General features: G+C 38.4%; 1 protein-coding gene across 16 annotated transcripts in view; it reads left to right on the top strand.

The window, feature by feature from the left end:
- The window catches only part of cnot1 (CCR4-NOT transcription complex, subunit 1), a 30,008-nt gene extending 17,381 nt beyond the window's left edge, over positions 1-12,627 (top strand). For 3 of the 16 annotated variants that reach the window (XM_041267676.1, XM_041267677.1, XM_041267678.1), the window contains 22 exons: positions 19-198; positions 553-669; positions 897-1,007; positions 1,122-1,199; positions 1,443-1,620; positions 2,077-2,228; positions 2,463-2,759; positions 3,170-3,310; positions 3,400-3,504; positions 3,723-3,842; positions 4,231-4,443; positions 4,632-4,774; positions 5,010-5,118; positions 5,204-5,373; positions 5,885-5,959; positions 6,127-6,358; positions 6,683-6,931; positions 7,139-7,302; positions 7,549-7,666; positions 7,776-7,877; positions 8,161-8,334; positions 8,578-9,207. In XM_041267676.1, the coding sequence (XP_041123610.1) occupies positions 19-198; positions 553-669; positions 897-1,007; positions 1,122-1,199; positions 1,443-1,620; positions 2,077-2,228; positions 2,463-2,759; positions 3,170-3,310; positions 3,400-3,504; positions 3,723-3,842; positions 4,231-4,443; positions 4,632-4,774; positions 5,010-5,118; positions 5,204-5,373; positions 5,885-5,959; positions 6,127-6,358; positions 6,683-6,931; positions 7,139-7,302; positions 7,549-7,666; positions 7,776-7,877; positions 8,161-8,334; positions 8,578-8,814 (3,465 nt within the window). In that variant the 3' untranslated portion in view covers positions 8,815-9,207. Of the gene's footprint in view, positions 1-18; positions 199-552; positions 670-896; positions 1,008-1,121; positions 1,200-1,442; positions 1,621-2,076; positions 2,229-2,462; positions 2,760-3,169; positions 3,311-3,399; positions 3,505-3,722; positions 3,843-4,230; positions 4,444-4,631; positions 4,775-5,009; positions 5,119-5,203; positions 5,374-5,884; positions 5,960-6,126; positions 6,359-6,682; positions 6,932-7,138; positions 7,303-7,548; positions 7,667-7,775; positions 7,878-8,160; positions 8,335-8,577; positions 9,209-10,296; positions 10,478-10,686; positions 10,820-11,071; positions 11,207-11,463 lie in introns of those variants that run through there. The other 13 variants (XM_041267679.1, XM_041267685.1, XM_041267682.1 and 10 more) reach the window with 11 other exon arrangements.
- Positions 12,628-12,865: the final 238 nt, after the last annotated feature.

Here is a 12,865-nt window from a genome sequence, read left to right as displayed (position 1 = left end):
AGTTTATTATTTTGAAAGGTAGAAGAACTGAAGGAGACAGTGAAAGAGGAGTTTATGCCTTGGGTTTCGCAATATCTTGTGATGAAGAGAGTCAGCATTGAGCCCAACTTTCACAGCCTTTACTCCAACTTCCTGGATACACTGAAAAACCAAGATTTTGTCAAAATGGTTCTAAGTGAAACCTACAGAAATATCAAGGTAAGACTTTTTACTGCCCATGCTTCATTTTATAGTGTGGGAATTGCTTCGTCAAACTTCTTATTGAACTGTCTCTTTTTAAAGGCCTGTCCAGGAGTCCAGATTAGAATTTTAATGGTGCTAGAGCTTGCATCCCAAAATGCAATTTGCCAAGTGCATGAAAGTATATTTCCCAAATTGGTACATCATTTTGGTATAGACTTTTTTATTCCTGTTTTTATCAAGTTTAAGGGCAGGAGACATGTGTACTAACCTACTTTTAATAGCTAATTGTTAAGCGGTGTACAAAGTGGAAATGCAGTAATGATTTAGAAAAGTACTGGTTTTGTTTTAATTACATTTGTTTTTGTCCAGGTCCTACTGACTTCCGATAAGGCTGCGGCTAACTTCTCTGATAGATCTCTCCTGAAGAACCTGGGCCACTGGCTGGGTATCATCACATTGTCAAAAAACAAACCCATCTTGTATACAGTAAGTAGACTCGCAAAAAGGAAATTTGAGCCTATGCATATTAATAAAGTCTAACCAATACATTCATGGCATATTTCAGCTGAACCATTCACCTTTTTGTTGTAAACTGTAAATAATTTAAATAACTTGCCAGCATTCTCTGTACACACTAACCAAGTCTTAATTGAGAAAGGTGAGGTGTGGAGCCAAGTAATGAGTTAACATTTTTTTCTTTCTTCTGAATCTAGGATTTGGAAATAAAATCTTTGCTGCTGGAAGCTTATGTAAAGGGACAGCAAGAGCTTCTCTATGTGGTCCCATTTATTGCCAAAGTGTTGGAATCTAGCGTGAGGAGTATGGTGAGAAATACTGTTGCACACAACACATTTTGCATCCTTTACCAGACTTAATGATAAATAAACAAACACTTTGCCAGCCAGCTGACATGCTTTTTTATTTAATCCTCCTCCTAGATTTTCAGGCCTCAGAACCCATGGACTATGGCAATCATGAATGTACTTGCAGAACTTCACCAGGAACATGACTTGAAGGTTGCTTACTTTTATCTGGCTTAGTTCTGTTTTTAAACCTCTGTATGTGAAATATGTAAAAGTGCCTTTTTTTTTTTTTTTTTTTTTTTTTTTTTTTTTTTTTTTTTAGAACCTGTGTGGTGTCTTGATTCTGATCAGTAGTCATCGAAACGTAAACACAGATCAATGGCACATTGTGAGGACTAGCTTGCATTGTGTCTTAGTTACCTAAACAATCAAACTTTTTTCAAACACTTTTTCTAGTTGAACCTGAAGTTTGAGATTGAAGTACTATGCAAGAATCTGTCCCTGGATATAAATGACCTTAAGCCAGGAAACCTGCTGAAAGACAAAGACAAGTTGAAGGCCCTAGATGAGCAGCTTTCCGCACCAAAGAAGGAAGCTAAACCACCTGAGGAAATGCTACCCATTGTCCCACCTGGTATGTGCATTAACCTAGTGCATGGCCTTCTGAATGTGTACCTCATGCATTTAAAGATTGTCTTAATAGCGAATATACATTCTGAATTTTGCTCCTATCCTGTTGAATTGCTGGATTACCAGCCTGGGACTTTGTAGTTATGTAATGAGTAAAAGATTTGGTGGTTGCTTAAGGATGTTCACTTGCTGAACTGCCCTTCCTTATTCAGGGTTGTGTTTTTCAGTTAAGTTGAACACATTTCACTTGTGTGATTTTCCATGTGGGTGGTTAACAGTCCAGTGCTTCAGTAAATAATTGTGGGGTGGTTAAACTTGGGTTGGCACTTGCATAGCACAAGTGAACATGTCCAACAGTTAATTGGTTATGGGTGTGGAAGTTTTTTAATGTTTGTTTTGAGCCCCTGGGCTTGGATCCATATTCCATGTTTTTAATCATGATAGCCTTTTTAACCTACAGGAGAATTTCTCCCCTTTGCAGCTGCTCCGTCTACACCTGCCACAACAACTACGTGCACAGCCACAGGTCCACCAACTCCACAGTTTAGTTATCATGATATTAATGTCTATGCTCTGGCAGGGCTTGCCCCTCACATCAATTTCAACCAAAATGTAAGTTGTATGTAATTGTGCTTAAATTCTGACAATTGTTTTGTGGTGTTCATGTGGATTAATGTAACCATTTTTGTATAGTAAGTGTTACAATTTGACTAAAAATTAAGAGGTTAAGTTTAGAATACTAGATATGATTATTAATTGTACCAGATTTATTTTATGTTTTGGTTAACAATAAATTAATTTAAAAAAAAAAAACTAAGATGAGGTTAATCCTGCCTCTCCTTGCAGATACCCTTGTTCCAGGCCCACCTGCAACTGAAGCAGTATGTGCGTCAAGCTATAGAGAGGGCAGTCCAGGAGCTTGTTCACCCTGTTGTGGATCGCTCCATCAAAATTGCCATGACCACCTGCGAGCAGATTGTCAGGAAGGACTTTGCTCTGGATTCTGAGGAGTCACGCATGCGTGTTGCCGCACATCATATGATGCGTAACCTGACAGCAGGCATGGCTATGATCACCTGTAGGGAACCTTTGCTCATGAGCATCGCTACTAATCTAAAGAACAGCTTTGCTGCAGCTCTCAGGGTAAAGTGACTTTCTTAAACCCATTTTTGTACAAGATTTTTTAAATCTGTTGTGTGGTTTTTTTTTTGAGCTTTATATATATATATATATATATATATATATATATATATATATATATATATATATATATATATATATATATATATAAATATTTGTATTCAGAGTATCCAATTACAGCCACAAAAACTGAATTTGAGATGCTCCAGTATTAGCTGTATCCCCTTAATCTGATGCACTGGTTGTCCACAGTGTAACAAGAGGCATTATCTTTTCTGATAACATACCCCAACACTGTAAGGTCTTCCTTCTCAACAAGGCTATAGGGATATGCCAGTCTGCAAATTAGATTAACAATGGGGAACCTTTTAAATATTGTACGGTGTTTAATGTTGTGTGGACTTGTTTCACAGGCTCCAACCCAACAGCAGAGAGAAATGATGGAACAGGCAGCCGCACAGATAGCCCAAGACAACTGTGAACTTGCTTGCTGCTTTATACAGAAAACAGCAGTGGAAAAAGCTGGCCCAGAAATGGATAAGAGGCTGGCAACTGTAAGTGACATTTTACATACGGATCCAAGTTAAAGGTATAATAATTATGGTATTATAACCTCCCCTCCAATTTGTTTTTCATAATCTAGGAATTTGAGCTGCGGAAACATGCCAGACAAGAGGGCCGTCGATACTGCGATCCTGTGGTACTGACCTATCAAGCAGAGCGCATGCCAGAACAAATCAGACTTAAGGTAGGCCTAAAGTGACAGCTTTTGTATTTGTGAATATGTTCATGATTTACATTTTAGACCATGAGGATTAGTAAGTTACATTTTTATTCTGTCATTGAAAAGCAGAAAAAGTAACTTGCATCAAACTTATTTCATGTGCCTTTTAATTCTGTAAATGAATATGTTGTGGACTGTAAACAAGGTACCTTATTAGTACTGACTTTTTGTTGTCCTTCAAGGTCGGTGGCGTGGACCCTAAGCAGCTGGCTGTTTATGAGGAGTTTGCACGCAATGTTCCTGGTTTCCTTCCCAGCAATGATCTCTCACAGCCCACAGGTTTCCTGGCTCAACCAATGAAGGTACCTATTTGTGGACATGGCTTTCTTTTGTACAAGGAGACCAAAAATATTCATTATACTTTTAGACCACTTCTTCCTGGTATTGCCCAAAGTATTTTTTACTGGTGTTTTCATGAGTTAAGACGGCATGAAAACCTAGTATAATCAACTGCTTGTGCGCATGCTTTACCTCTTGCTAGTAAACTGCACCATGAACGGGGGTAAGTTAAGAAAATGTGTGATCTCCATTGTTTTTTAGGATGACTACTGGCAGCTTATTTACTATTGTTTAAGGTGGTAACTTTATTGCATCTTTTACCAATCTACTGGAACAAGTTGGTAAATTGTTAGTCTGGCATTGCAAATAACTTGCCTCATTCCTATTTGCAAAAAAAAAAAAAAAATTTAGCAATTCTCCCCCGCACAGCAACCGGCCTGGGCAACAGATGACGTGGCTCAAATCTATGACAAGTGCATCGCTGATCTGGAGCAGCACTTGCATGCAATCCCTCCTGCATTGGCTATGAATCCCCAGACACAGGCCCTGCGTAGTTTGCTAGATGCTGTGGTGGTGGCAAGGAATTCACGCGAAACCATTGCAGCATTGGGCTTACTACAGAAGGTGAGCAGTGTGGTGTGTGTGTCTGTCCGTGTGTGTCCCCCCCCCCCAAGAAGATATATATGAACCAAGTAGTCAACCATCATGAAAGGGTGTTTTAAGTTAATGTTAACAAGTGATTTCCATAATGCAACAGTGGTGTTTGTGTGTTTTTTTTCCATTTTAATGCTTTTAAATTTCTTATGTATTAGGCTGTGGAAGGATTACTCGATGCCACAAGTGGTGCTGATGCAGACCTCCTGCTCCGATACCGCGAGTGTCACCTGTTGGTTCTGAAAGCCCTGCAGGATGGCCGTGCCTATGGCTCTCAGTGGTGCAACAAGCAGATCACCAGGTCAGTGCTGAATGTCTTATCTCCGGGGTTATTATTTTGCAGTATTAATAAGCCTATGTATGCATCTTCATTCTGAGGTTATGCTGTAGTGCCATTTTTAAATAAGAGCTTTTTTCACTCTACGGGTGGTGCTTCTTTAGAACTGAGGAACAGCTTTAATGTTTCAATTTATTTTAAAGTTAGGAGATTTTAATGCATTTCCAGAATGGGTAAATAAAATCATTTGTGTGTGTAGGTGCTTGATTGAATGTCGTGATGAGTACAAATACAATGTTGAAGCTGTGGAGCTGCTGATCAGAAATCATCTGGTTAATATGCAGCAGTATGACCTACACCTAGCCCAGGTGAGAATACTTAATTGTTTTGCTTTCTTTTATATATTTCCCAGAAGTAATTTGTCTAAAGCAAGGTTTTCTGTCTGTTTCCTAGTCAATGGAAAATGGCCTTCATTACATGGCTGTGGCGTTCGCTATGCAGTTGGTGAAGTTACTTCTGGTGGATGAGAGGAGTGTGAGCCACATCACTGAAGCTGACCTGTTCCACACCATCGAGACACTCATGAGAACCAGTGCCCACTCCAGAGCAAACGCTCCTGAGGGGTAAGTGTGTTTGCTGCCTGATTTCTAAAATGACTTGGGCTGTCTTGTAAAAATGCAGCATGGACCATTTGATGAACCATTTTTAGAAGTGTTATCTGCCTTAGGATATATTTAACGTATTGTTATTGCCAAAGTAAAAGCCCAATGCAAATTTTAAACATTTAAATATATATTGAATTGACTCAGGTTTTTTTTTTTTTCTTTTTTCCTGAAACTCTTTGGTAGTACATGCCTCATAGCATTACCATTCGTAATAAATAGTTAGTTTCCATATCTGACTAATCCAAAAATATTCTTAAATCAAAGTTCAGTATTTATCTTGTAACTTCTTATAAAATATTTGTTTGATGGCAAAATACTGTCTTTTGGTAGAATGGAGTAACCCCTATCTAAAAAAAAATGATCCAGTAATACTTTGAGTGGGGGCTGTGCTTACGTTGTGATTTTGAAGGCACATCCTCCCTTCCCCCTTCCTCAGTACTGTGAAACAAACTTTTTTTTCTTTAAACAGCTTGGATGATGGTTACTCCGTTCTAGCTGAGACCCCCTCAAATAGTAAACTTGCATCTGTTGCAGAAGATCACAGGTAGCCACTGAATACCAACTTCCCTTCATGATACCTTGATTTCTCCACACTAGACAGGATGTAGGACCTCGTCAGGGAAACTGGCAAGTGTGTTCAAAGGCAACACTGGAAGAGGAGCAAATAAAAAATTAAAACTTTACAGTAATATTTAATTTTAAATTTAACAGGCTGCCCCAGCTAATGGAAGTGGTCCGATCAAATTATGAAGCAATGATTGACCGTGCACACGGAGGGCCTAATTTCATGATGCACTCTGGGATCTCGCAGGCATCGGAATATGATGACCCTCCTGGCCTGAGGGAGAAGGCAGAGTACCTACTGAGAGAATGGGTGAACCTCTACCACTCTGCAGCTGCCGGTCGAGACAGCACCAAGGCTTTCTCTGCCTTTGTGGGACAGGTATTGGCACAGTCAGTCAGCAATAACGTAAAAGTAATCTTGTGGGACCCCAGCAGTAGACATGGGTTGAGAATCTCAACTAGTTGTGTTTGGGAACATGTATATTTTTACTTTAAATTTCCAAAAAAAAAAAAATTTAATGTCTCACTTTTAAAGTGGTGCTAAAATGCTTGCGTTGAAGGCTTCAAACCTTTGTGAGTTCTAGCTGAAAGCAGAGTAGTAATACAGGTTTATGCATTTGTCAGTTGTTTTTGTAGTTTATTGCTTTTTGTTTTGTGCTCCCTGTAACATGTATTTGTTTTGAAATCTGCCCTCCTCTATTAGATGCACCAGCAGGGAATCCTGAAGACTGACGATCTGATAACCCGTTTCTTCCGACTGTGCACGGAGATGTGTGTGGAGATCAGTTACCGCGCACAGGCAGAACAGCAGCACAACCCTGCTGCCAGTGCCGCCATCATCCGTGCCAAGTGCTACCATAACCTGGATGCCTTTGTTAGACTCATTGCACTTCTAGTCAAACACTCTGGAGAGGCAACTAACACAGTGACAAAGATCAACCTACTCAACAAGGTCTGCATTTTTAAATATATATATGTGTAAGACCTTTTCCTTCTGTGCATAATGTGTTTTAAAATAGAGAGAGCAACAGAGCTGTTTGTTGTTTTGCATGAGGCAGTATGTGAAAATGGAACCACTTACAACTCTTATTTTAGGCTGTTTTGAGGAGCTTTTTTCAAAACAAACATCTAAATAGTTTTGCGTCTGTCCCTTTTTTAGGTTCTGGGTATTGTGGTCGGAGTCCTTATTCAGGACCATGATGTCCGGCAGACTGAGTTTCAACAACTGCCCTATCACAGAATTTTCATTATGCTGCTGTTGGAGTTGAATGCACCAGAGCATGTGCTGGAAACCATTAACTTCCAGACATTGACTGCTTTCTGGTAAGTACTGACAGCAGCTAAAATCTCCTGATTCAAACAAATAAGGCTACATAAATAAAAAACCACAGGCCAAAAGCAGGACCCTCATGTCTTTTTAAAATAGACCTGTCGTCACTATAGACATTCTCATCCAGTAATCTTGTCACATGCCCCTTTAGTCTTGTAAAGCTGGGCACATTCTGGACTCCACAGGAAATAATTTATAACTACTGTTTGTTTGTTTCTTTCTTTCTTTCTTTCTCTCAGCAACACTTTCCATATCCTGCGGCCCACCAAAGCTCCTGGGTTTGTGTACGCCTGGCTGGAACTGATCTCTCACCGTATATTTATTGCTAGGATGCTGGCACATACACCCCAACAGAAGGTAGGACAAGTGCAAGTCTGTTTGTCTACCGAACATTACTAGTTTTGTGGGGAGGGGGGGTGTCTATTACTGTGTTTTTTGTTTAATTTTTGTATAAATTGTTCTGTAGGGCTGGCCCATGTATGCTCAACTGCTGATTGACCTGTTCAAGTACCTGGGTCCCTTCTTAAGGAATGTTGAGCTCAACAAACCTATGCAAATTCTCTACAAGGTAAGACTGTTAGAAGTTAAATAGAATTGGAGGATTTGAACTTGTCCTGATAGCAAGCTTTATTAACTAGTTACTTTAACTTTTGGATTGTTCTTTTCTCATGTAAATGACTCTGGAGAAAAATGGGGATTAACCAAAATAGTATTAAACCTGTCTTAGGAATTTGACAACAGTAAAGACTGGTAAATGTATAGCACAACCTGAGAATTTTACTCTTGATGCTGGTTCATGACCCAAAAATGTTCATACAGCATTCCCATTATGTGTTATATGTATTCATCAGGGCACTCTGCGTGTTTTGCTGGTCCTCCTCCATGACTTCCCAGAGTTCCTGTGTGATTACCATTATGGCTTCTGTGATGTTATCCCACCCAACTGTATCCAACTGCGGAACCTGATTCTCAGTGCCTTTCCACGCAACATGAGGCTGCCGGATCCATTTACTCCTAACCTGAAGGTAACGTTAATGTGCAGTAATCTAAATTCTAATGTGGTTAATGTGATGTGTGATGAGATGTGTATGTATGATCCTCCACAGGGGATGCAAATTTCTTGACAGGTAGATGGATATAGTTGATAGTGTCACACTTTATTTTTCATGCATCTAAAACCGCTTGTTAAATTTGTTAAATAAACTTGGGGATATATGGAAGAGGTTGTATGTGTCTATGATGCTGATGGCTCTTATTTCTTTTCCTAGGTGGACATGTTGAGTGAAATCAATATTGCTCCTCGTATTCTCACTAATTTTACTGGAGTGATGCCACCTCAGTTTAAGAAGGATTTGGACTCCTACCTGAAGACTCGTTCTCCTGTCACTTTCTTGTCTGAGCTTCGCAGCAACCTGCAGGTAGGGGGCGCCATTTTGGGTCCCTGGAAACATTTGCAGCACAGCGACACATCATTAGACCAGGTTAACATTTTTAACTGTCTTTGAGAAAGTGTTTTTTTTGTTTTGGCTTTTTTATACCTGCAGAGTTTCTGTATAATGTAATAGCGTGGAATAAGAGCTTGCTGTCTTTTTGGATCAACCGCAACATAGTCAAAAAGGAAAGCTAAGAATTTGCCATTTAGGGGAAGACTGGGTATCAGGAAACTTTGGTTCCAAATCCCTGCTCTAAGCAACTTGGTAGGGAAAACAGCAGCCAGCCTTGAGACCTCTCTTTGCACCCAGGCCTAGACAGATTGACTAATTGAATACAGAAAGGACATCCGGGATGTAAATGCTCTCCTGAATTCATGTAAGCTGCTTTGGTGGATAAGCTGTCCCCCAGCCATTTGACTAGCACATGGGTAATCATGACTAAGGATACCATTTTGTCAAGAAGGTCACAGAAATCGTGAATTTGAGCAAGTGTCTGAAGTCTTGGAAATAAATGTAAAAACACAAGTATGCGAGTATCTGTAAATTGGTTTTTTGGTTGTGTATTCATATAACGTTTACACGTAGCTGTTTAGGTCAGCAAATGAGGTTTGTATTTTGTAGCTGACCATATAAATGAACACAGTATGTAGGTTGTGATCTTCACATATATACAGTGTTTGTAAAAAAAAAAAAAAAAGTGGGCTTGCATCTTTAAAAATATGATTTCTTAACTTTGTTAGTGTAGTGTACCTAAGTAGACTTGGAAAATAAATACTCACTTTCTCTAAAACTAAACATTGTTAAACAAAATACTTCAGACTAATGTTGAACATATTTTATTTCTAGCTAAAACAAGAGATTTATCTGTTCTGTACATGATGATGAAAAACAATTGACATGCTGATTTTGTATATGTACATTTTACAGTGGACACGCAAGGAGAAATTGGAACACTGTTTATTTCAGACACTTTCGCTACGTGGCTGGTGTGAAAGCCTGCATCATACAGTATTTCTAAAAACAAAAAGAAATTGTTACATTGGTATGAAAGGACCTTTTAAGTTTTGTACTCTGAAGTAACATTTAAACTTGCCAGCAGTGAAAAGCAATATTCGTCTTGTTATTGGTTATGGTGTACTATTTAAAAGCTCTGGTGTATGTTGATGTAGTTAAACCTACATTATTTGGTGACCTTTCTGTGAATTCTTGATTTTTTATTTTTTTAAATTGTGTGTTTTCCCTGAAACTCGCCTGTTTTAAATGTACAAAAAATCACTGTTAGTCGTATCCTTAATCATCACCATGTTTACAAACATTGGGGAATGCTCTTGGATCTTGTCATATATATATAAAATTGATTTACCAGCAGCCTCGTTGTGTACCATGGTCGTGAGAAGTGTCACTCTTCGTGTCAAGCAGATGGTTTCAATAAATTTTATATATATATCATTATATATATATAATATTATATATATATATCTATATATATATATATAGTATATCCCCCAAATTAACGAGAATTACAAAAACAACAAAAATAAAGATTTTCCAAAGATTACTCTAGAGGCAGGGAATCGTTACAACATTCAGCTTATCAATGCACTGGTGCTCTATGTTGGAACCCAAGCGATTGCTCACATCCACAACAAGGGTAGTACGCCATCCATGAGCACCATCACACACTCTGCTCATATGGACATCTTCCAGAACCTGGCTGTGGACCTCGATACAGAGGGTAAGAGCTTTAGTGCTTTGACTTTCCATCTACCAAACGAACTGCCGGAGCCTTGGACTTTTAAAAGTAAATTGCACTAATTCCCTATATGAGTATATGCATTGTTAGTGTTTCTTCTAAAATAAAAATAAACATTTTAAAATAGGTTCAGTGCTAGATAAAAAAAAAATCTGTCACCTGTTTAACTTTTTTGTTTTGTTTTTTGGCAGGCCGGTACCTGTTTCTGAATGCAATTGCCAATCAGCTGCGCTACCCAAACAGCCACACTCACTACTTCAGCTGCACAATGCTCTATCTGTTTGCTGAGGCCAACACTGAGGCTATACAGGAGCAGATAACTAGGTGGGAGAAGAAATTTGTAACTCTTAAATTGTGTTCACAGTGATTTTATTTATATAAATGTGTTGCTTATGGTGCTGCATTCAACATCATAGCATGCTTTAAATGTTAGATAAATGTTCTTGGAACGTGTTCAAGTCCTATTCAAGATAGTGAGCTTTCACTTTTTTGGATAACCGAATGATTAAAACCTAATGAGTAAAGAATGATGTATGTAACTTAAAGTGTGTGACGTTCTTTGATTTCTTTCCCCAGGGTTCTACTGGAGAGGTTGATTGTGAACAGGCCTCACCCGTGGGGTTTACTTATCACTTTCATAGAGTTGATTAAAAACCCAGCCTTCAAGTTCTGGAACCATGACTTTGTCCACTGTGCACCAGAGATTGAAAAGTAATGCTTTTTTCGTACACATGTTCCCAGTAATATCTTAATGTTGCATCCAAATCTTAAAATGAACAGCTTTTTTCTCCTCCCACAATATTCAAACCCTGCCGCCACTTTGTGTTTTTTTTTTTTTCGTACTTGGTACACAACTTTTTTATTCTAATTCTCGCTCAAGCTAGCTAAGTAGATATTGTATAAGAAAAGAAGTTTCATCTGTGGTGTAGTGGATTTAGCAATGTTTTTTTTTTTTTTTTTTTTTGCAGGTTGTTCCAGTCGGTGGCCCAGTGCTGCATGGGGCAGAAGCAGGCACAGCAAGTGATGGAAGGCACGAGTGCTAGTTAAACAATCAGTCACTGCAGCCAGGAGATATATGGGGGGATCCTCTCTGTTTCCTCTTGACCTGACAGCATTGGCTCTTCCAAACTGCCACAGCAGTCTGCATGGGGACAGACCTATGATGTGTTAAGGAAGTCTTGCGGACTATTTCATTTTGGTTTGTGACTTTTGGCCAAAAACTTTCAAGAAAAAAGAAAAAAAAATAGTATTTAGAAGATGAAGTGAATATAATTTTGAACTTTAATGTAAATAAAAAGAGAGTGCAGTCTTTCAAAACTGGACTAAAACTGCAGTTTAAAATTAATTGAAGTCTGGTACCAGGTTCCATTTCAAAAAAGGGCAGCTGCTGATGCTAAATTCTGTCTGGGATACAAATAGACTTCTCTCTCCCCCTGCCCCCACCACACACTTTTTTTTTTTTTTTATACTGTCCCAGTCTCCAATTTTGAATTTTGTTTTCCCATTTTCTTCAAAATGGAATATCTATTGTATTTCTGCTACACTGAAGGATTAAAAAAATATACTTTAATTTGTGTTCAGAAAGACTTTATAGGAGTGGGAAAGTATAGCAGTCAACTGAAAGATGTGTTGTTTTTTTTATATATAATAAACATTTGTGAGAAATTTAGTTATTAAATTAGAAAGGGGACAGGGAAAAGCAGGCAAATTTTATTCCTGAAACAAGGGGTTATTCCAGACTTGGTGTGAGGTGAGGGGGAGGGTTGTGTAATTTTAAACATGGGATTAGAGGTTCTCCCTGATGCTTGTCAAATTGCGGAATACAGAAATGCCACCTTGTTGGTAAAGAATATGTTAAGTTTGTATAAAGATCAAAAAACAAAGGACCAATACAGCCCATTTTGTAAGGATTTTGAATGTTTTGTAAATGTATTGGTCCCTGTGTTGTATTTTGTAGTACTTTATAATTTTGCCTTTAGTTCTGTGATTTATTTCTTGTATGTATGCATACTGTAGTTACGCATTAAAATTCATGAGATGCAGCACTGTGTTGCTGCTGGGTTTTTTTTGTTTATGTACATTTTAAACATATGAATTGTTCAGTGTTGCATAATAAACCCCAAAGCATTATCTTGACATAAAAATTGGACATCAGCGATTTTATATACAGTGCTCCCTTGCTATAATGTGGGTCTTGGGACAAACAATATGAGCATGATAATGGAAGAGTTATAAACGGGAGGGGTTGGGGGGCACCACAGGACACACACACACAGATCTGACTAAAATACAAAATAAAATAACTCCATATCTATAATGCACGTATAATGAAACAAAAATGTAACTTTCCGTGAATTAACCATGCATAAA

The sequence above is a fragment of the Polyodon spathula genome, chromosome 13, assembly GCF_017654505.1.
Source record: "Polyodon spathula isolate WHYD16114869_AA chromosome 13, ASM1765450v1, whole genome shotgun sequence".
Classification (NCBI taxonomy): Eukaryota; Metazoa; Chordata; class Actinopteri; order Acipenseriformes; family Polyodontidae; genus Polyodon; species Polyodon spathula.
The sequence above is the reverse complement of the archived record's forward strand: the minus strand, read 5'-3'. Positions and strand labels throughout refer to the sequence as shown.